At 38.5% G+C, this 23,637-nt stretch overlaps 2 protein-coding genes across 5 annotated transcripts; both read left to right on the forward strand.

The window, feature by feature from the left end:
* The first annotated feature begins 237 nt into the window (after positions 1-237).
* Positions 238-7,035, forward strand: pidd1 (p53-induced death domain protein 1). The gene is given in 16 exon segments (XM_020935110.2): positions 238-1,171; positions 1,989-2,402; positions 2,523-2,675; positions 2,774-2,825; positions 2,903-3,104; positions 3,194-3,343; positions 3,425-3,598; positions 3,674-3,821; positions 3,889-4,024; positions 4,101-4,251; positions 4,332-4,455; positions 4,534-4,649; positions 5,069-5,176; positions 5,260-5,369; positions 5,371-5,454; positions 5,955-7,035. Coding segments are annotated over 16 exon segments (2,766 nt in total). The 5' UTR covers positions 238-747; the 3' UTR covers positions 6,175-7,035.
* A 312-nt stretch (positions 7,036-7,347) lies between these two features.
* On the forward strand, positions 7,348-23,123 carry slc25a22a (solute carrier family 25 member 22a). 4 transcript variants are annotated; one of them, XM_020934935.2, is made up of 11 exons: positions 7,348-7,567; positions 14,280-14,388; positions 14,479-14,604; positions 15,151-15,206; positions 15,445-15,535; positions 16,564-16,618; positions 18,192-18,252; positions 18,588-18,732; positions 18,809-18,963; positions 19,038-19,113; positions 19,234-23,123. In XM_020934935.2, exons 2-11 carry the CDS (start codon positions 14,369-14,371, stop codon positions 19,385-19,387), a joined length of 939 nt encoding a protein of 312 aa, XP_020790594.1. In that variant the 5' UTR covers positions 7,348-7,567; positions 14,280-14,368; the 3' UTR covers positions 19,388-23,123. The 4 variants fall into 4 exon arrangements, with proteins under 4 accessions (XP_020790594.1, XP_020790595.1, XP_020790591.1 ...); XM_020934936.2 differs by having other exon boundaries at positions 7,361-7,465; XM_020934932.2 differs by lacking the exon at positions 7,348-7,567 and adding an exon at positions 11,222-11,295.
* Positions 23,124-23,637: the final 514 nt, after the last annotated feature.

Here is a 23,637-nt window from a genome sequence, read left to right on the forward strand (position 1 = left end):
AAACAGCACAACCCAGTGGCAGAATATGAGAATAATTTACATCCCGCCCTGAACCGGAGCTTTGGCGGCGCTTGAACGAGAGCGTTAGATTTAATGTGACAGCCCTACCAGAGAGGCGGTGTTTCTTTGGACAACGATAATCCGAACACAAGATGGCACTTCTCGTTCACCGGTAGAAGCTGAAAATATAAAGGAACACACAAATGTGACGCGGAGCTTTTCTTTCAAAAACAAGGAAGTAGGAAAGTACTGCCAGATGTGTTAGTACTATGGATCTATATAGTTCTGTCCTTAGTACCATGGTTAGTATTATATTGCTTTGATTATCATGTTGCCTATATTTTTTGACTTTTTATTTTTTTAAGTAGCGTTTCAATATGTCACCTTTCAACCAACAAATCATTGCATGCATTATGGTGAGTTTTTGTTTTGCTTTGCAAACCTTGTCCACAGTTCATTATTGCACTGTAACAGTGTAAATGTGAAATTTACATAGTGCAACGCGTGTTATAGAGTTTGGGCCCACTGTGGTAATATAAAAATCATTTGACCACATGTTTCACAGTCCAAATGGAAGGTGAAAAGGCAAATGTTTTGGATGAAGAGGATAAAGACCAAGCCGCCAGCTGTTCAGAACAACAAATGAGACGGACAAGGCCAAAACCTGCATTTAAAGCAGTTAAAAAGACTGCCATGGTTTAGTCATTCTCTGACACATTGTCTTTGTGCTTGTCATCGTCAATAAATATGGACTCAGCCTCCAAATCATTAAATGCGGATGACCAAGAGGAGCTTGAGGAGTCTGAGAGAGACGAGACCTCGGCCACTCTGCCCCCATCTCCCTGTAGCTCTATGGACTGTTCTTTCATCTCCTCAGACCTTCAGGTTAAACCCTCCTCACCCTCCTCCTCTGGCTCTTCTAGCTCTGTCCCATCTCTCTCTCCTCCTTTGCCTCCATCAGTGGACATCACTGATGTGATGAGTGAAACCAGACTAACCCTGGATGTATACAGAGGGGGGGCAGCAGCACTACCGCTGCTCTGGAGTTCTGTCCCACATCAACTTAAAACTCTCCAATATCTGAGACTGGGCTCTGAGGAGAGGTCAGGAACAGAGGCTGCACTGGAAGTTCTACCTCATCTGACAGAACTGCGCTCACTGGCCATCAGAGGTAACTGCAGCAAGACAATGTTCGCATGGTTGTTTGATTATTGTCCTAACTATTCATAATCATCATACCGTTAAAGCAGAAAGTGCTTTGGGGTAACCAAGACTGAAAATACAGCATGGATTTTATTATACTTTTCAACAACACTTTTGCGATAAAGTGACTTCATATTCTTCTTAACCAACTATAGCTAAGCTATAATCTTATGTCTTAAAACATTGCATAAATCAGTCACCACTGAAAATCAAATCAGTGTATACCTGATCCAATATTAGTATTTGATATTGGTGCAAATCCAGAAAAACTATATGGATTGGGTATCACCTTTTTACCAGTTGTAGTTGGCTCAAAAATCTTATAAAATAGTGTAATAATAATAATAATAATAATAATAATAATAATAATAATAATAATTTGTATTTGTACAAAGCTGTTCAGTGGCTACTTGTGGGATAAAAAAAAACTACACAACACATTTGTATCAGTTTTGTTTTATATTAGTCTTGTTTTAATTTTCAGTCTCTAAACTGATATTGGTTGATAAAAGACACCCACAGATACTGAAAGTCATAGTATTGGAATAGTTTTGAAACTGAAAAAGCTGGATTGTTGCATCCCTATTACAAAAAACACATTCAGCATTTAAAGTTAATTCAACTGCCTTGCCCTATTACTGTGGTCATAATAATGATTTCGTTTTGTAATTAGATTGTACCAGTCACAAATAAAATGGGGCCCCATTAATAAATCAAGTAAAAATGCTTACAAGCAGAATGTAACCCTCAGTGCTTTGCGATTTACTTTGGTTCTGTTTTTCTAGGCCGCCGTTTTTATGATGCTCAGGGTGACCCACTGCCAGGCATGCTCACTACTTTACCTGAATCCATGTCCACTCTCTCTTTCCTCACACACCTGGATCTCTCCTTCAACCAGCTCTCTGCTCTGCCATCTTGCCTTTTCCACCTCCCTGCACTGTCCTCTTTGTTGTTGTGCCACAACCACCTCTCTGCTTTGCCCCCTGACATGGACCAGCTGTCTTCGCTCACTTTTCTCTCTCTCATGGGGAACCAGCTGGTCTCCCTGCCACAAAGTCTGGGTCAGCTAAAAGTACTGCAGACACTGGATGTTTCATATAACCTTCTCCAGCAACTACCTGATGAAACGGGTTCTCTTGAGAGCCTGGTCAAGCTTGAGTTATCACACAACAAACTAAAGGAGCTACCAGAGACTATGGGTACGAATAGTGTCCGGTATTTCATTAGTAATAGAATACTAATTCATCAGTGTGATTTATGAATATCTGTTGCCCTAAAAAATCTAAATCTAAATATACTGTGTCTTCTCTGTTGCCCAGGCTTGCTACTTTCCCTCAGGGAGCTTGTCATCAATAGCAATGACTTGCGTGTGATTCCACAGTCACTGAACAAACTGCCTCAGCTTAAAATAGATAGCGACAACAATCCATTAGGACGACCTTTAACACCTCCTGCCCTCCCTCCCTCACCTGGTAATCAATTTAGATGAGAGTTTTTTATTATTATTTGCAATTAGTTAAACTTATTTAAACTTAACTTCATATTTTTGATTTGTGTTACCTGTAAACAGAACACAAAGAAACAAAACTCAAAGAGCTACATCTTGGCTATAATCAGCACAGGTAAGCCATCACTTCTTTTGTTCTTTGATTATATTTTCCATCAGTGAACTTCTTCCTTATTGGCTTTTGCTCCCCAGCTTCTTTGTTTCATCTGCTGGATGTCATGTGTTTCTTCCTGGAGGAGCAGAGTTGCTTTTTCCCCCTGGGTGCTTGCACACAACCGCACGATTAGAGTGGGTGTGGAAAAGGCCAGAAAGAAAATGGGTCCATCTGGAAGACCATGAAATCCTACTTAGTCGACCACTGGAACTAAGACCCCATGGAATTTCTTTTTTAAAGGCAACAGAAAAATAATATCTGCATTATTAATAATAAATATTGGCTATAGTATATTATTTTTTTTGCTATAATTGTTTGTGCTTAAACAGCCCGTTGAAGTGTGCGTGCCATATCACCGTTCCAGAAGAAAAGAGATAGTGGTTCGAAAGTTTGATGGGCAGTCATGGACCATTCAGACCACACTTTTAAAGAGGGGAAGCCCAAACAACAGCTGTCACCCTGGTGGCCGCCCCGCCCGTGTATGACATAAAATCTCTATTCTTTGATTATCATGTGTTCATTATAATGATTATGATGGTCTTTTTTTGACCCGTCTATAGCTGGCTTGTTGCTCCGTTCAGCAATTCTCCTGGTTCATGGTAGTGTCTCGTCTAGTTAAGGATACTTGCTCTCTCACACCGGATGGAGCACTGCTGGTGTCCACCTCAGATCCTGCTGTTAAGCTCACGTTTCCTCAACACTCCACTTTGGAAATACGCACCATAACATTACAGGTACATTTAACTGTAAAATATAGTTATGTAAACAGCACTCTGAAAATGATTGTAAAAAGTGTGTTTTTCCTTGAGGTACTGCCAGCTGCCTCCTCTGAAGTTCAGACTCTTTGTGGTGATCCTCAGGCAACTGTCAGCCCTCTGCTTTGCCTCTCCCAGACCCCCAACATAAACTTTCTTCAGCCTGTAAAAGTCCAAATCCCTCTACCAACTGGAGTTACTGGTATGAAAGAGAATAATGTTACAAATAGCATAATTTTAACATCAAGATTATAAATTACAATCTGTAGGTCATAGTGTTGATCGATCCTGCTTGCATCTGCTCCACGGAGACCCCACAGCCCAAACCTGGACTGATATCACATCTCAAGTGTATTTAGAAATCACTCATCTCTATGCCATATTCTATATCACGCACTTCTCCTGGTACAATTTTTTAACTTCATATTCACTCATTTTGACCTTTAACAATGATAATTTCTAATATGTGGGTCTATTGCAGGTACTGGCTTTGGTACACCACTCAGCAGTGTGTTAGTGGAGTTGTCAGAAAAGTTTATCAGCGACTTAAACAGTTTAAAGTACAGTTTCTTGTTATGCAGAAAAAAACAGACCCACCCCAAGTGCTTCTACAGTGTTTGCCAGCAGATAAGGTGTGAAGTCTGATCTGAAGACGCATTATTCTTCCCTTTTAGATTCATTACTAGTTTGAAACAATGGCATATTTCCCCAGGTGGACAGCAGAGTGCAGGCTTTGTTGCCGCAGTATGATGGACCACATCCTTCTGATCTGTGTGACCTGCTGGAGGGAGAGCAGTTTTTTGCAGGCTTTGAAAGAGGCTTAGACATCAGTACAGGTCTTGTATTTTTTAAATAATATACACTATAAACATATTGTTGTGTTTTATGATATCATCATGTATGTTTATTTCCAGATAGTCCAGATTGTGTGGAAGGAAGACTCCGTTTTGTGTTTTACTCCAGCCTGAAAAATCTTAAAGAGGTCTACATTGCCCCTGCAACAGGGCAGAAAGTACCAGTGAGGGGGCAGGTAAGCAATATTACATCAGAAATTACTTTGTATAGCTAAAATTCTGCAGGAAACCTGCTAATGCCAAGCAGCTTCTCTTTATCTTTATGAAGTCCACATATTACTGTATTGCCGTATAAGTAATGGGCTTTGCCCACTAGAGGGAACTAGAGGGAAGATTTTTCCGGCCAAGAAATATCTGGTATATATGTAACAAATGATTTTATAGAATCTGGTTTATCATATTGATATTATTGTTATAGTTTTGTGTGTAATTTGTTAGTAATTTGACTCCTCATTTTGGGCAATATCAAGTGTACTCAGTTCTGTATATACATTGTATGTAGATATATTTGATTTACAGTATAGATGTTATAGACTTTTTACATTTCATGTACTAATTTATCTTTAAGTGTGTTTGTTTATTTGTTTTGCCACAGGTATCTTTCTACAGAGGGGATATTCCAGAGAATCTGCCAGAGGAAGTGGCGAGGAAAAGGAAAGGCCTGGACAGTCAATGGTTGGCCACCTTGCCACTGAGACTTCCAGTAATTTCTTGTTTTTGGTTATTGCAATGTTAAATGTTTTATGAATTCAATCACATTGGTTATAATCATATAATTTATTGTAGGCACTAAACTCTGAAAATAATTACATAATTGAAGAGCCTCAGTATCCCCCTCTAAATCTGGGTGACCCTGAGAGTGGATACCTGACTGAGACCAACCTCCTGAATCTCTCTTCGCATCGGTAAAGACTGGCAAAGGATTGGTATAAATCTTGGCCTGACCAAAGAAGAGTTGGAGCATATTCAGTACAAAAACAAGTATGTGATGGCTTATGTATGCTACTAAATACCTAAATATGTTATATTTAATATGAGTGTACTTGTGTGATTGAGGGACGTAATGAGGATAATGACTTGACTGTAGCAAATACAATCAAACAGCTGAAGCCTCTTAGGAGATAAGAGAGATGTGTGAAGTGAATGAAGTAGTGCTGCACAGGGAGAGACAAATGTAGAGAATTTTGATTGTTTTAATCTGCACTGTCAGCCATCACTAAGCCATCTGGGACACTGCAGGAGATTACACACAGACTGATGCTCCACCCCCAACTCTTCAGAAAGCCCATCACGACAACGTCCAGAGGGAACATGTAGGCATACAACTATATAGATGTGAGACAACCCTGTAACTAAATAAATAATAACCCTCTGACTAAATAAACAATACATTCTATCTTCAACAGTTTAAATAAGGCAAAACCAAAATCTAACTTTTGCACTTAAAATCAGTTACTTATCCATACATCGTGTTTCCATAGGGATAATCTGAATGGCTTGGTGCTGGATATGTTGTTTCGCTGGGCTAGAGGACAGAAGGCTGCAGGCTCTGGGTCTGTGTCAAAGCTTGTGGCGGCGATGATGGCGAGTGGCAGAACAGACCTGGCAGAGGAAATCGAGGACATTGTCAGCATTGGAAAGAAAAAGTACTCGGAGTCATTGAGGAGAGTGGGCCTGGAGACAGGGAGCCCCTCTCAGTGAAGCACAGCAGTAGCTCTGTACACGCTGAGTGCAGATGGCTCTCTTACACATCACTGACTTGTTTTTTCATCATGGCCCCACCATCCCATCCTGCTGTCTAAACATCTCACCTGCTGTCTCGCACAAGAAAACATGCACTTTTCCAGTATTTGTTTTCCAACTAAGTGCCAATGACTTTAAATGACCTGCACAAGAACAAAACTGTGGGTACACATATGTGGGTATTTTGTTACTATCACATGGAGACCAATTCTTGGAAGCCTGTTGAGTCTTCTTTTTTGCCCTCTTTGATCCATGGGTTCTGCATCTCATTCAATGCCCCCCACATAACCTTTGCCAGGGGAGTGAGTTAAAAAAAAATTGCGCTGACAGAGCAGTTTTACCTTTTAATAACACTTGGAATATTTTATTGTATTGAATATTAATTTTAGATCTGTACCACAATGAAGTGTGAGTAAAAGTAAAAGTAATTACCTTTAGTCATTTGGGTCAATTCAGGAGACCTAATGGCCAACATAAATTGGTCTTAGGAACACATTTAGCTCCTGGGCTGTGCATTATTGTACATATCAGTTTTTACATTTCACAATTCCTGCGGCTGCAGGAATCATGAAAAAATATGAATATTTGCATCACATCAAAAATGTAAAAAGTTCCTTTGTGTTTCATTTCACTGAAGTGTATTGAGGATCACTCTGTGAGAGATCTGTAGCCTATTTGTTGCAGACTTTATTTTAATATATTTTCCAACAATTCTGTGAAGGCCTGCAATATAACTGTCATTATGATTGTAGTCTGTAGACTACCAAAATCGTTGTATTTGTATTTGTATAGGTTTCTTTAAATACATTTATTTGTGCATTTTGTTCTATGTTTGGTGTATTTTAAGATTTCAGAGTGTCTGAATGTTACTGGGCAAACACTTGAAATGTCTGTGTGCATCCATGTGTAGCCTGTATTGGCCTGTAGTGTTTGCTTGCCCCTGTTCTATTTCCTCCTCTTTGCAGAGTACCTTTATTGTCTCCTACGTTGGTGTGCTCAAGGTCATCACGATGCAAAGAGTCGTCAGTGTGACGCATCCCAGATACATCACAGCCTCCCTCGGCAAGTGCTGCTGTTGCAAATAAACTCACCTGCACTACCACTACGCGCCGCTAGAGGACCCAACATCAATCCCCGTGTGTGTTGGTTGTATATCAGCCCCTCTGCTCCATCTCCTGCCTCCCTCCTCCTGCTCACTTCACTCTCACCTCTTCTACCTCTGCACCGGACTCAAATGCTAGTTACACCGGTAGGTTAGCCTTAGTACGTCTGTCAGTCAGCATTTCAGAAAATATCCGGGCTTTGATTTGAATCCTGTGTTCACAAGAAACCACGGAAGCGCCTTGGTGAGGTATGTGCATAACGGAATATACAGTACATGATTGTCCATTGACCGGTGAATCACTTCTCCATCTGATTAATACACCAGTGCATTGTATTCACCATTTATATTGAATCACAGTCCCGTTAACATGAATGGATTGAGCGTTATATCTGGACGTGAGCGCCTCCTTATCATTTCCCGTTATGTGCCATTAAGCTTTGCGTTTATGATTACGGCTTAAGATGTAGCATATTTAAGGCCCAACGCTTAAACATGTTCATATCTTGTTACCTTGTATGTAATCATATAGTTGCACGTAAGGATTTTGATTGTGCATCGAAAGGGCTAGCCATTGTGAAAGGTGTAACCGTGTATTATTTGTCATAGCGAGACTTGTGTCCTCCGCCGTGCTACGCTCCAGGATGCTAGTAGCTTATGGATGTGTTTACTGTCACGTTTTTTTTTTCCCCCGAAAGTACACTGGGGTCACAGAGGTTGCTTTATGCCGGCTTCATCCCCGTAGTGAGCGTGTAATTAACGTGTCGTGGGCATGGAGGGATGCGGAGTGGAGGCAAAACCCACTTAAAACGAGCCCACCCTCGCTTTTCATTGGTAGCTGCTCGCCTCTGTCAAGCTGCCATAACTCAGCAGTGCCAATGACAGTAACAGGACCAGACAGTCAAGTTGTTTCTCTTTAATGTCAGATATAGGTTAACCGGACGTCTCTATTTACCCGGAACAGTCCCAGCTTTAAGCCCTGTATCCCCTGTTTCATCAGATTTATCCAATACCAGTGATTTGTCCCAGTTTTATACAAGAAATGTCCAAGGTGTCCGTATTTTTGACCAATTTGATACCTGTCAACAGTGAAGCATACATTGACATTTGTTTAGGTAAAATACAGAAAAGCTGCTTAAAAATGACCAAAATACTAAGAAAATTTGACTATACTGACTGACTCATATTAGTGCTGAGTGCAAACAAATTTCCTTAATCAAGCACTCGTTTCATAATTTTATTATTACCAACCAACCCAAAAGAGGGACATTTCAATTTTTTTAATTTTGAAAATCTGGTCACCCTAGTCAGGTATCAAGGGCCACATAAATATGAGCTTCATTTTGATAATTATCTGTCAAAATCTGATGTTATTATTTCCAATGTAGTTAGATTAACATAATGTTTTATAGATGTGCAAACGTGACTCACCCCACCTTTTGTTTTGCCTCAAGATAACAACAAAAACAGTGCAATACTAAAGGATCTTAACATCTGGATGTAATTTATTCAAGTATTTAAACTGACACTGGGCTTTTATAGGGGCATACTTTCCTCATAAGAATACTCCATGTTTTTGGGAAGCTATTCGTAGGGTTCAGCCAGGACCCATTCCCCATTCAAAAGATATAACATTTTCTTTCAAATGATTAATCACCATGGCGACAATCTTAATTTTCCATCATTCTGAAACCCATGGATAGACTGTTTTAAAACAGTTACGCAGTCTTGGTAAAGCTATGACCAGCCTTTTGAATGATTCATGAACTCTTTGGTTTAAGGTGACCCCCAGTGCTTTCTGGTGGATGTTGCTGCAGACAGTGGTTGTGCGAAAATTCTCTGTAGTGAGTTTTTTTTAGATTAATATCATTATAATGTTTATTACTGTTAAATGATGGATTTTATTTCAAATCCCCTCGTACACAGTTGTTGGAAAGATGCCATGTTCTGTGCAAAAGGTGGAAACTCTTGCCTAACTCTAATGTCTTATATGTAACCAGATGCTTGAATGAGACAATGTTCTTCTTTTTGATCCAAAAGTCCACTCACAGAGCTATCATTATTTTCCCATGCAGGCCTAGGAAAGCTGAGAGGCAGGCACACAGTCAGATCCAGAATGAGTGTGTAGAAACTGGGTAGTTAGAGATAAACTTTATACCTGCTCTGAGCCAGCACTGGGACCATTTGTTCTGCCTGAAATTGAAACTCTGTGTCCTGCTGGATCCTCATTTCATGCACATTTGTGTATTTTAAGCAGTTACAAGCTAGTCTTTCCCAGCTGAATGGGTGTACTTAGATTATGACACCACCAGTAGAAAATAGAGATGGCAGTAGAGATTTCATAAGTGGGTATTATGGGTTTATAAGCCTGATGCAGATGGGAAGAAGCAATAATCTGATTTATCAGTGGCATGCTTGCTTTATTTCCACAGTGGCCAAAAATAACCCTTTCCTCTATTCAAAATTGTATGACAGAGTATGCAGCCTAGTCACTATTAGGGTTGTAACAATAACTGAAATATTGTGATATTGTATCATCAAAACAAAACTCTCACAATAATATCGTGGGATGTCACAGTATATCAAATTATAAACCTCTTTGCTTAAATGCATTGTTTTATTGTAATTATCAATGATAAATTTCAGTGCAGGCAACATTAAGAAATATCTTTATTTCTTAATAATTGTTATAAGAGTTATTATGGTAATCATTTGCACCAAAGTCTTGTCAAGGTATTTTAAAAGCAAAAAGTAACTTATCTACAATTCTGTAAGCCTCTCCAAAAGATAAATATGTATGTATGAATGTATGAATATATGTAAATATATATATATATAAATAAATATATAAATAAATAAATAAATATATATATATATATATATATATATGTATATGTGTATAGAGGACCAACATTCAAACCAACTACAGCATGCTCTTGGTCATCAAACCTCTTTGTTGTGAAATGTTTGGCCTTGGACCTACTGTGTCAATCAATGTTTAAACCTGGTGCTAAATGAGGTATGCCATTAGTCCCCATAGGAAGTCTCATCTTTACATTGATCACTGTTTTTTTTTCTCTTTTATGTTCTCATAATAACAATAAAATTTAAAAATAAAATAATAAATATTTAATAAATAAATATTTTGATCAAAAGATGACACTTCTGTTCTGATATATTGCTATAGAGATATACTACAATAAACAATAATATTGAAACAGTTTTATGCCACTGAAACAAATAAACTAAAGATAAATCCTAATAAAACATTTTTAACATACAATATCATTAAAAGGCATGAGCTGCACCAAATAAATAAGCGAATAAAGCAATTAATAGCGAGAAAAATTACTTATTCATCTCTCTACAGCTTAAATCTTATTGTATTACAACTAAAATAAACAGAAAATTGCAAAGACAATAAAATATTGATCCAGCTTTCACATATTAAATGATAAGTCAATATAGTAATTATTGTGACAGACCAAGTTCTCACACCACCAAACTTTCTCAAACTATATATTTATTTATAGTTATCTTATCATTGTTGTAGCATTGAACTAGTTCCAGTGCTGATACCAAAGATTATAATTCACTATGCAACAAACCCTTCACACAATAGTATCAGCCAGCCTTTTAACTGATCCCAGGACTATATGTAGTGCACTGGTGTCTGCTTACAATTGGGCGTGTAGGGTATGAATTGGTGAATAGTGAATTGTGAAACTTGCCTGTCCTCCTGTGTATAATGGCATGTCATGGCCTTTAATACGTCCACCGTGTAGATGTATTGAACTCAGCAGAAACTACATGTGATTTCCACTTCTTCCACTGTTGGAGGTGGTCACGTGACAGAAGACATCCACTGTGCTGTGACAATAGCCAGGCACTTCCCCTCCTCTCATTCAAACTGTTACTCAGCAAGACCTTTAGTCAGGATAGCACTCAAGGACAGAGATGCAACTTTGATTGTTAAGGTAAAAATGTTCTGTTTTGAATGAGTGAAGTGTGATTTGCATTGGAAAAGGTGTGCCTGTAGTTTTGTAATCTGAGACATTCGCTTTTTTCGTACAAAAGAATAGTGCAGTCAGTGTTTTTTTTTTTTTTGTGATTATCAGTTAAGTTGTTTGGTGAAAATATTTTGCTTTTGTGGTCTAAAAAGAGATTACAATTATGCATGTGGTAGTTGTTTGATTTTAATTAAATCACATTAGACCACATTATACATTCAGTGTGAGTTCTACGGACTTTGATTTAGTTGAATCTGCATTGCTGTACTAGATAATGTGTCTGGTACTTTAAATTATCTAAAGAAAATCCACATAAGTATAGATTGTGGTCCATGCACAACAGTGTAGTTTGTATCGTGGTGCTGACTGTCCTTTGAAGTTGGACTTAGGGACAAGGGTCGTCTGGTGGACTGCTCGTGCTATCTTTGACTATTTCTTTAACTATATAGTGTGCATTATTGCAGCTATTGGTGTTATGATGGGACTGAGTCCAAGGTTTTTCATGCATTACACAACCTCCTTCCCATTGTTTACTCATCAGTGCTTATCTATCTACTTCAAAGCTACTCTCACATACAAAAATATGACCTTTTGTGGATCAGGAGCATGCGTACAGCAACACATTTTCAGCTAATTTAGTTTTGCTTTGGAGGTTGAGGCATTCTGCTCTTTTTGTAGTTATTTATCAACCTGATTTATTTGGGTCACTAATATTGCTACACAAGAAATAGTTCTAACAACATTTTTTCCAGAGGATTTGGGTAATAAATGATCGTCCACTATAGTCTGAACACTGCACACTCAAGATCATGTTTTCAACACAGTGTCCAATTGTCATGACAGACAGAGGGACTTCGCCTCTGGTCACACTGGTGGGAAGTGTAGACAAACCAAATGAACTAAGCAGATGCAGCTTCTCAGACTAGGGGTGTGCAAAAATATTGAAATATTGATATGTCATATTGTTTAATTTGATGATACAATATTAATATTGTGGGCTGCTTTATCGATGCATTGCCAAGAGGATTTTTTTTTTTGTATGTTTTACTAATTTATTTTGTGAAAGAGCTACATTTGTGTTGTTTGTTTGGAGAAAGGAAACTTGCAATACATTTGACATTGTCACTGTTTTGATGAGTAAAATGGGTGTTTTTCATATAAACTTTGCATTAACTTAGTGGTTTTGTGAAGACTTTTAGTATCAGACATGATTTAGCCTTTGTTTTTTTACTGACCCATATCAAATCTTTTAAAAATATATTGTATCGAATCGCATTGATTTGAAAGTGCACTATATGGAAAAGCATATCAAGTCATGGCCTGTGTATCGAGGTATTGGCATCATCTCAGTGATACCCAGCCCTATTTAGAGCAGTAAGAGGTGTGAGAAATTATGATAAAATGTTTTAAATAAACATATAAACAGATGCATTTAAATTGAAAATTAATGATTTGTGAGTTCGGTCTTTTTCAGAGGGCTTGTATGGAAAGGGTTCTGAACTCACATGTTGGTCATTGTGTATGTCTCTGTCTAAGAATATGTCCAGAAAAACAAAGACTGAATTATGAATAATGATGTATTTATATAATGATGTGTGCAAACAACATGTATTATTCCATAGTCTAATCAGTGGCTATAAGTATGTTTGTTATTTATGCCCAATTATACTTTATAGCTCAATTGCAAAGCCAACAGTTGTTCTGGGGTGTTGACTTCTCAGTAGAACGTGTCACTTATCAGTCTGAATGAGAGAGTGGCGGTTTAGTGGTTACGAGGAGAACAGGTGAACAAGTCTGTTTCCTAACTGAATAATCGGGCCAACAAATGAATTCAGCTCGAAGTTATTTAAGTAAGTAATTATTTATTTATATTGACAGCCTGCGAAATTGAATGAACCGCTGTTATCATTCATTTGTTTCATCTGTAAAATATTAAACCTTCTCTGAATGATACAAGCGTTTATGAGAATAGCACCTCCTCTGTCGCTACCTGTCAGACAGTCTCAATGAAAGGGAATGCATGCCACGTTGAATCAGATAAAGCATCATAATGTGAGTATATAGGGCAGGCTCTTTGCTATCGGTGCATAAGGTACAGTACAGAGTGCACTTCTCAAAAAGCTGGCAAAGTCAGCAAAGATTTAAGTGCGAAAGCTGCATCGTGACTCGTGACTGTGGATAGCAGATGGGGGGAGGGCCGGTGTGGAGGAGAGAACCGTGCTGTGATTGGTCCGTGTCGGGGGTGGAGGAAAAGCAAAGGGGAAATGGAAAGCATCTTTTTCACTGTGGAGCCATTCTGTACCAAAAATAGACATGTTTTTGACCACAACAGATATTTTTCACTGCTTTGCTCCCAATTACACCTCCTTTATAAAGAGACTGATGAGCCAAATGGTGTATTCATTCAGAGAAAAAGCCATTACTGTGAAAACATGTGTTCAAGGACAAACGTGACACGCAGATGTTCAGCTACTATTGATTTGTACAACAGACTTGTCACACGGCATTCATGGGGTTTATTTACTCATCTGTGGACATCAACATTCAAGTTTTAGAATCAATTTCTGTGTTCTTTATTTTGACCTAGAAGGTAGATTGACGTATTGAAATTTGAGTGATAATAAAAAAATTGTGATGAGCGTGTGAAGAGGGTGTAGCTTGGGAGGGTTTTATAATAATAATAATAATAATAATAATAATAATAATAATAATAATAATAATAATAAGAAGAAGAAGAAGAAGAAGAAGAAGAAGAAGAAGAAGAAGAAGAAGAAGAAGAAGAAGAAGAAGAAGAAGAAGAAGAAGTAGTAGTAGTAGTAGTAGTAGTAGTAGTAGTAGTAGTAGTAGTAGTAGTAGTAGTATATTTTTTGTCTATTTTTGTTTTTGTAAAAAAAAAAAAATTTTCATGTGTGATGACAATGAAATAACCCTGAATATTTTCTTTTTTGCAGGTTTATTCACATTTGTGCCGAAGAGAATAGTAACTGTAATCAAATAAAAAAAAAACCTTACCACACTGAGCAGTCTGGGCAATAGATAAATGGCGGACAAGCAGATCAGGTAACACCATACTTACAGATACAATAGTGCTATTTAATGTCTATATTTGTTGTAAGCCTGTTTGTAATCACCATATTCTCTGCTGTTCAGTTTGCCTGCCAAATTGATCAATGGGGGTATCGCTGGCCTAATTGGCGTGACCTGTGTGTTTCCCATTGACTTGGCCAAGACTCGTCTACAAAACCAGCAGAATGGACAGCGCCTTTATACCAGCATGTAAGAAAATCTATTCATTTCACTACAGTGGAAGAGCAGTACACAACAACATGAATCAACCATTATGATCAGTAATATCAGATCAATACGATGATGGCAGCTCAGAGGGTACTCAGCATCAGAGAACTCAGTCACATAATAGCAGAAGATAAATTTGGAAAACTACAACATGTTTATTTGTCATCATCAAAAATGTATTTAATGTTCTCCACCTCTATCATTCACAAATATTTTACTTGGTAATGAAATATGTACTATATTATAATATAATGTGTATGTATTAATTCAGTATCAAGGCTCAAGTAACTCAAAGTGATTGCTAAAATTAGGGAAGGATGCTGAGGCTTACAGGAAGAGAGAAGATTTATGGGTGTGGCGAAAGAGGACATTAACTTAATGGGTGTAAGAGTCTAGAATGCAGATCATAGGGTTGAATGTAATCAGGCAGTTTTCTGTGGTCACACTGAAAAGAACAGCAGAAGATTATGGCACAAATAAAACTGGCTATGAATTTTGTAACTTCACTCAATGCTGTTGCTTTTTCAGGTCAGACTGCCTTATTAAGACCATCAGGTCTGAGGGATACTTTGGGATGTACAGAGGTCAGTAATGCCCTTTATGTTTATGTATTATCTATAGACATATAGTAGCAATGACAGGGTCTGTAACTTTCACATCCAAATTCAAATGTGTGTGTACTGATCTGCGTCCAACTGCAGCCAATTATCTGGAAAAACCTTTGTGTGCAGGCAGACTCTTATATTGATTTCTGTTCATTTTTATCTTTGTTCCTCTCTTCTCACTTCTTCTTCTCACTGTTGATCCTATTAAATCTCCAAGGAGCCGCGGTGAACTTAACTCTAGTAACGCCAGAAAAAGCCATTAAACTGGCCGCCAATGACTTCTTCAGGCACCACCTCTCCAAAGATGGGTAAGGCATGGTGCTGCTGTCAGGCTGAGTGACAGTCATCCACACTGTAATCAACTCCTCTCTTTACTCACATGTAATCTGACACATGAGCCAATTGTGTTTTGTACTGGGCTCTAGCTAGTCCTGCATTCTTCTCCTGTCAGCCACTTTATGATACAGCTAATTGTTTAATTGACAGTATGCTTAGAACAATAGTACCACTGTAGTAACATTGGTGCATTCTATAGGTTTTAAAAACTTACCTTGCTATTTCTTATTTTATTTCAAATTTTAGGAATTTTAGGCTGGTATCAGAATGATGACAAATTAGCACCACTGCCATGGCAATTAACAATTCAAAACAAAATATATATTTTTAATAGTGAAAAGTGCTCAAATAGCACTTATAAACAAAAAGATAAAATCTATAAATAAACAAATTTTCAAGAAAAAAGAGACTAATAGGCTTAACTAGTGTAACAATGTTATTATATTTTTTGTATTTCGAATGTTATATATTTTTTGTATTTGGAAGATTGATGTCAATTTATTAAATTATCTTTTTTTTTTTTTTTAATCCACCTGGAAGGCTATGAGAGTATACTGACCCTGTCCAAATCGAACATTAGCCATGATAGTCAAAGTAATGAAAAATTAGCACCGGTACCATTACAATTAACAATTCAAAACCAAACATTGCATTTTTTATGGTCATAAGCCCTCAAAATGTTACCTATTAACAGAAAACAAAATATCTTGAAAAGTTTTTCAGACACCTCACTGTCTCCATAGATAAACATGAAGGTTTGTGGGTCGTCTAGCTCCATCGCTATGGCTACACACTACAGACTGATGAATGATTGACTCGTGAGGCTCAGCTGCTCGCCCTGTGAATTATTAATCTGCCCTTGTGGCTGACATGTTGATATGCAAGACAAAGATTAGCATCTCCAGTGCAGGTGGTGACAACACGATTTTTCCCCAAGGACTGTCCAAATAAAGTTATCCTCCCGCTCATACACTGCTTTCATCTGACCTTTTTTTTGCAGGAAGCTCACTCTGGCCAAAGAGATGCTGGCAGGGTGTGGGGCAGGTACATGCCAGGTGAGTAAGAGAGTGGGAGAGGGGAAGGAAGGGGGGGAAGAGAAAGGGGAGGGGGCTCTGATTGGTTTCTCCATTTCACCATGAAAGAACGCTCCATTATTTAGCCCTGCCAAACCTACAAACACAAAACTCAGCTTTCATTTGTCTCTGTCTTCAACTGGAATCTCCAGGAAGTAAAAAGAATCCTGTACTGTACTATACAAGTAATCTAGTAGTACAGTTTTTTTTCAATCGCATTGACACACCTCTCTATTGGAAACTGATATTTGAGAAAAACAGTTCACACAGAATCCCTTACAAGGTTACGGTTTTCCTAAACAAACATCTCAGCAATTACAGTTTTACATTCAAAACTGGTAGATCACCCTCCAAAAGCAAATTTGATCATCATCATCATTATCATCTCTCTAACTTTGGTCATGTGTTTTCACATCATCACTGTTTTGTGTAACTGAAAGAAAATTGAGAGATGTCAGATTAGCAAATACACCAACACTTGCTATATATTCTGGAAACTCAAACAAGACATTTACACTAACAGTACACTGGATATATGGCCTACGTAGGCCACTGGTTAGTTGTTAGGTTGTCTATTTCCTCTGACTTATGAGTGAAATCTTTTGTTGATCTATACTGAAAGTGACAGTGTTTGGGACAATGTCCTTTACCACATAAGAGCAGACCTGTAGTATTGAAAAACCAAGGAGAATTCAGTGATCATGTGTGTTTCTGAATGAGAGCTGTGTCAAGTGTTTTGAGAAAGAGCCTGAGAAAAACAAATAAACTGTGTGAACTGTTGAGAAATGGTCCTACCAAGTTTCAAAAAATGTGCTAAAATGATGAAAAAAGATGTAAGTATACTCTAGTAAAAGATTATACTGATTAATGCTAACAATACACAATAAATAAGTTTAATAGTGGAGGACTGTTAAATTGTTACAGTAGTTTCAAACAAAGTCAAAGGAGGAAAGAAGAATAAGCAGATGTGTTCATTCATTCATTTATTGTGTTTACATGTTTGTCTTTGGGTGTGACCTGTGATCACTATGTACAGTCGCTCAATATATAATTAACTGGTTTTAATAAATTGAATAATGCATGTGGAAATTGAATATTTTAATATTTTAACACTGTGCTATTGCCTTCAGACTGCACAGTGTCTTATAGATTGTTTAAATCAATGCATTTTAACCTGGTTAAACAACATACAATGCACAGCAGCCATATACTAAATAGGTGGTGATTGCTGCTCATGTAGCCTGGCAGACACACTTCTGGAGGTTTGAGTGATCAACTGAGACACTGAAGCACTGATTAGCTCTGTGCTGTGTCAGAGGGAAAAAGCCTGTTGTCAATGAGGCCAAAGACTTCAAACCCAACAAACGTGATTAGATTAAATTGAGCAGACTTTGGATTAATATTGTGGCCATCTCACCCCTAATCCAGTTAACCAGTGACTACCCTGTGTATTACATAAGAAAATGAGAGCAGACATTTAGGTAATGGATACCAAGACTCACAACACTGTTAAGCAAACATTCAAAGTAAAATCCTGTCTTGTGTTTTTTTCTAGGTTATTGTCACAACTCCTATGGAGATGTTGAAAATTCAGCTCCAAGATGCTGGGCGTATTGGTAAGAGGAAATTAACAGCAGATGGTGCAGAGTAAAAATAAGAAACAGTACAGAATGAAATAGAAATACAGTGGCCTCAAGTGTTCATTTCAGAAATCACAAAATCTGCCATATTGTTTCCTTCCTTTCTTCCATTGTTGTCATACCTCAGACTTATTATTCTTTATCTAAATGTTACTCCAAACATCAGCACAATATGCTGTGCTTTATCTTTTCAATTCTATACTTGCTTTTTTGTGATGACACTGGACTGAAAGAGCTATAACTACGGTTTTACAAACTAATGTAATGCACTTCATTGAATCCATTCAATAAATGAAATATTATTTTTATAGCTGCTCAGAGGAAACTGATGCCGGAGACAGTAGCAGCGGGCACAGTGGAGACCAAGTCCCCCACTGCCATGCAGATCACCCGACAGCTGCTAAAGGAAAAGGGCATTGCAGGACTGTACAAGGGCCTTGGTGCCACACTGCTGAGGTAAGTGGGTCAGGTTATTATTGTACTATTCCATCAACATGATTGTCTCATTTTGTTCGCAATATGATTCTTCTAGAGACGTGCCCTTCTCCATCATCTATTTCCCACTTTTTGCTAACCTTAATAATCTGGGCAAGAGGGGCGTCGAGGGACCCGCTCCTTTCTACGTGTCATTTATATCTGGCTGTGTGGCAGGGAGCACAGCTGCCGTGGCTGTAAACCCCGTAGATGGTAAGCCCTGTTAACATTGACTGGACTTGTGTACCACTGTCTGAGGCTGTGCTCAGCTGAGATCTGTGTTTCAGTGATAAAAACACGTCTGCAGTCTCTGACCCGAGGCAGTACAGAGGACACATACACCGGAGTGGGGGACTGCATCAGGTGAGGTCATTATGTCCTCTCTCACACACGCATACACGCACACAGACACACGCACACACACACACACACACACACACACACACACTGTCTTTGTGCTTATTTTTAATATTTGTCTTTCAGTAAAATAATGCGAAACGAGGGTCCAACAGCCTTCCTGAAGGGAGCCTACTGCCGAGCCTTGGTCATTGCGCCTCTGTTTGGCATTGCCCAGGTGGTCTACTTCCTGGGTATGGGTGAATATATCCTCAGCTTCTTGCCCCATAAAGACAAATAAGAAGCAGCTCTTTCTGCCTTCCCCTCCCATAATGCATTGTGGTCAGCTGCACAAGGAGGAGTCATCTCAGTTTACTACAAGTAAATGGGTCAAGGAGTGACCATTAAGTCCATTTTATTTTGTTATGTTGAATGTGGAAATGTTTTAGGAGGGAGCTTTTGTTTGCCAAGCTGCCTGTGTGGTGGCACACAACATTCCAGAAGGCGGGCACAGCTAACTCTCTGGAAATTAAGCCACAATTTTTGATTTTAAAGGAAGTTTGCTATATGAAGATGTTATTTGTGTTGTGAAGAATTTTAAATATGATTGTCACTATCACAGTAGCCCTTGGTTGCTGCAGTACTGCACACTTAACCTATTTTTTATCAAAGAGCATTAGGCTTAATGAGAAAAGATGATCTAGATATTATTCATTGTATCTATCATAAATGTACAAACCAGACTGGAATAATATATTTAAATTTTAAAGTTTATGAGATTAAACATATCTATTTATTAAGTCCCCCTGACCTTAAAGTCCTATAAAGCAAAGTATGTCTTATGACAAAGTACTGGGGATGTGTTATGATGCTCGCGTTCCCTCTGATGTTTCCTGACAAGCCACAGCTCTTCCTGTAAGACTGAAGGGGCGCAGCCATTCAGCACTCAGTAGACTTTAATGCCCGGGCTTTTAACTAGATCAGGTTTCATCTGAAATTAAGCAGTACCATAATAGTTGTCTACAAGAAGCCCATGTATTTCAAAAGACAATACATAAAATTGGGCATTACAACATTCATTCAAAGATTCTCAAATGTGTCACCAAATGGTACATGACTGAATATAAAAGTTTTAAAATGATGATAATATAGTTTTAGTCACGCCCCATTCGGTGACATCGCAGCAGGGTTGTGTCGTTTGATGCCTGATAGAAAAGTCCTGCTGTGATGTGACCGATTGAATCAAGGCCAAAAGACAGTTTATGTTCAAAAGCACTGTCAGTTTTGTGGTTAGGGCTGGGTGGTTGAAAGCATCTGCTGCCATTTTGATTTTGATCAAAGTGAAGGTAGAATTTTAGTGACAAACTTTCTTGGGCTTCAGTGCAGTCAAACATTGTGGAGCAACACGGATCAGGCATAACACTGTGACTATGGCACCTTGATAGTAGATCAGGTAAAGTATCAGTGAGATCCTCCCCAAATTTACAGCTCTTGGTAAACCCGATAAAGGAACAATTGTGAACCAAATTCTGTAGCTCAAATTGGCGAATCTAAACTAGTCCTGATAGACGAGTGCATCACATTTTCAGTGTTTCCTTCTGGTTTATACTCAGACTATGGGTGGCACAAGCGATCCATGTATGAATCTGTTTTATTTCATGCAATATGGGACATTTGTATACCTGCAAAATTGTCTGTCCTGTCAAAAAAACAGTGATGCAGATTAGATATAGTTACTTCTATATGTTTATGACAATACTACAACCAAAAAGTATCACAGTTTGTATTTAATACATATTTTTTTAGCTTGTTTTTCGGGGGGGGGGGCAAAAATTAGACTATAGGAGGCAACCATTGTCTCCTCTATTAATGAATGCATTTTGTATACAAGAAAGCCTGCGATAATGCTATACCTGATCCGTGCACGGCATCCAACTTTCCCTTCCTTCTACATCCTACGTTTATTGTTTACAGTTAACATACTTTAATTCTCTACATGTGCAAACTTGAATTCAGTGGTGTGACCCAAAGAGCTAATGACCTTTTGTTTTTATCACAATATGGAACCAATGTGATGTGAAGTGTTTTATGAAATGACCAGTCGTCTTTTGTGCTGAGGTTTTGTTTGTGTACAGCTTTCTGTCGTATCTCGTTTATGCATTTACTTTACTAAAGCCCTGCCATTGTCGGAGATCAAGGTGACTTTGAAGTGCACTGTCCAATCACATTCCTCCCTCACTCCCACAGTTTAACATTAGTGTTGTAAATGTTCAATGCAACCCTTGTTTTATCATTCCTGGGAGTGAGACCTATTCAATATTCATTTATAGATAGGCATATGGCATTATATATTATATTGTGTTGTTTTTCTGTGTCAAAGTGTCCACTTTAACTATATTGTACATATGCAGACATTATGAAAGCTGTATTTACTTTTGAAGTTTTTGTTTTTGATGGCTTTTTTGCACACCTACTGTACCTCTTCCGTCTCCCATCCCTTTCCATAAAGTTAGCTACATGTTAACATATCTGGGGAAACAGTTAAATCGGGCGTAGTTTCTATTTGCTATACTAAAAGAAACACTAACTGTAATAGCTGATTGGAGGTGCCATTTCTTCAAAGCTGTTAACTCAATCCATCTGCCCATTTGTTGGTTTTAGGACCAAGGACCAAATGAAGCAAGATTGAATGGGCAAATTCTTTTTATATACTTTAGCTCTACTCACCACCCCCAGTCAAGCTAACAGGCAGTGTAAATTTAACATCTGTCACTTCGAATGGTGCTCTTTTATGAGGTAGCTGCAATATGGTGACCAAGGATCTAATGTGCAAATCTCAGCATTTTATTGTATGTCGTGAGTGAAAGCCATAGGCCAAGAGGGACATTCAAACTTGCTAAACATTGACGGACACAGAACCACTGAGCCATAAGAAAATGGCAAGAGTCCTGTCTGTAGTATATAACTGATTTACTTACGCATATTTTCTGATTTTGTAATTGCCAGTTCATCTCATTTATGCGGTTATTGTGATCACATTGCCTATTTTCTGTGAGATTATTGCTATGATTTTGTGAATTTGATTTTCTTGTTCTCAGATTTGTTCTGTATTTTGGTTGAATCTTGAAAAGTGCTGTGAACGATATTTTGGTCGCTGTTTCTGCTGACCTGGTATATGTGGTTTTGTGTGTGCGTGTGTTCGTGTTGTAGTTGGTGTGTGTTTTTTGTGCACAGACGTATTTTTCTCTGATTGTCAGTACAATGCTCTTTTCTCTCTTCCCTTCCATCTCTCGCAGAGGGACACCAAATGACTGACTTTAGAGTATATACAATCAAAGAAAGCACAAAAGGGTTTTAGGCACAAGCGGCACACTCAGCCCCCTCCTTTCGTCCTGTAATGGTCCAGAGGTGGGAATCGTGACTGGGCCCAGCTCTTAGATTGTGGCACTTACTTCAAAGCTGAGTGAGTTGGGCATCAGAAGGTTTATCTGTGAAAAGGGCTGAGACAACAGGTCATTGGTAGTGTCTGTCTGCAGTAATCACAACATGTATATTGCCTACATATTCTAAATGAATCAGATATAAGAATGTACTTAGATATAAGATGTATTATAATTATAGTGAAGAGTTTATTACATTTAAGTGAAGGATTTGTGCTTTACACTCACTAAAAAGATGAACCAGCTCACAGATATGCAATAAGCCCTAGATACATAGACACACAACACTTGGACATACAAATTGTTGAACAGCACCTGTTGATTACTGCTACATTTCATGAAAAATGCAAATGGGGAGCTACAGGCTTGTTGGGGAAAAGTTTTCTTACCACCTTGTGTTCTCTTCCTCCAAGAGGAACTGTGCATTTTTGCACTTTAAACAAGTGTCCCACCATGATGTCCATAAGACAAGGGTTTCTATATTATAAGCAGACAATTTGTGGTGGGTGTCACAGCTAAGACATTGTTTACAATGTAATGGGAGAAAATATTGTGTACTCTGTCACAGTTTGCTGTTCAATAAACTCACAGTCCTCATCCTGGCTCCTGTGGTTCTTCTCTTGTCGAGTGTTACACACAAAGCAGCTATGCTTTCAAGGTCTAGTAGTCTTGTGACAAAGTACAAAAGAACTGCCATGGCTCCTTTCATCTTTAACGTGCAGTGAATGGTGAGTTTGGGTTGTGAGCAAGACTGCAGCTCTTCCGGGCACAGACAGTAGTAGTGCTGAACTACCACAAGGCGTCACTGTCGAGCCGCAGAAGACTGCGATCGCGCGCAGAAGAGGGAACTGAGTGAGTGCGCCCTATGACAGGTGAGCTGTGCTCGAGCCGTGAGGCTGGCACTAAATCCTGCGCGTAGTGATTACCTGTTTACCTCACGGTAGTGCATGTGCTGCAGATCACACTCAGCTCCATTGTGCCGTCAGAGTCACAGCTGATGGACACATTATTTATACGTGCATGATAAGCATATGTAAATGTGGCTAAGGGGATTTGCCCCTGAGCCCAGGCTCTGTAAATCCTGGATGGTCTTGCATGTTTCAGCAGAAAT

The sequence above is a fragment of the Boleophthalmus pectinirostris genome, unplaced genomic scaffold (assembly GCF_026225935.1).
Source record: "Boleophthalmus pectinirostris isolate CB_2022bp ecotype Guang Dong unplaced genomic scaffold, ASM2622593v1 HiC_scaffold_2, whole genome shotgun sequence".
Taxonomy (NCBI): domain Eukaryota; kingdom Metazoa; phylum Chordata; class Actinopteri; order Gobiiformes; family Gobiidae; genus Boleophthalmus; species Boleophthalmus pectinirostris.

Coding starts and splice junctions, on each gene's coding strand:
- slc25a22a (XM_020934935.2), top strand. CDS start 14,369: ATGGCGGACAAGCAGATCAG. Junction 15,207..15,444: donor ATACTTTGGGATGTACAGAG/GTCAGTAATGCC, acceptor TAAATCTCCAAG/GAGCCGCGGTGAACTTAACT. Junction 15,536..16,563: donor CACCACCTCTCCAAAGATGG/GTAAGGCATGGT, acceptor TTTTTTTTGCAG/GAAGCTCACTCTGGCCAAAG.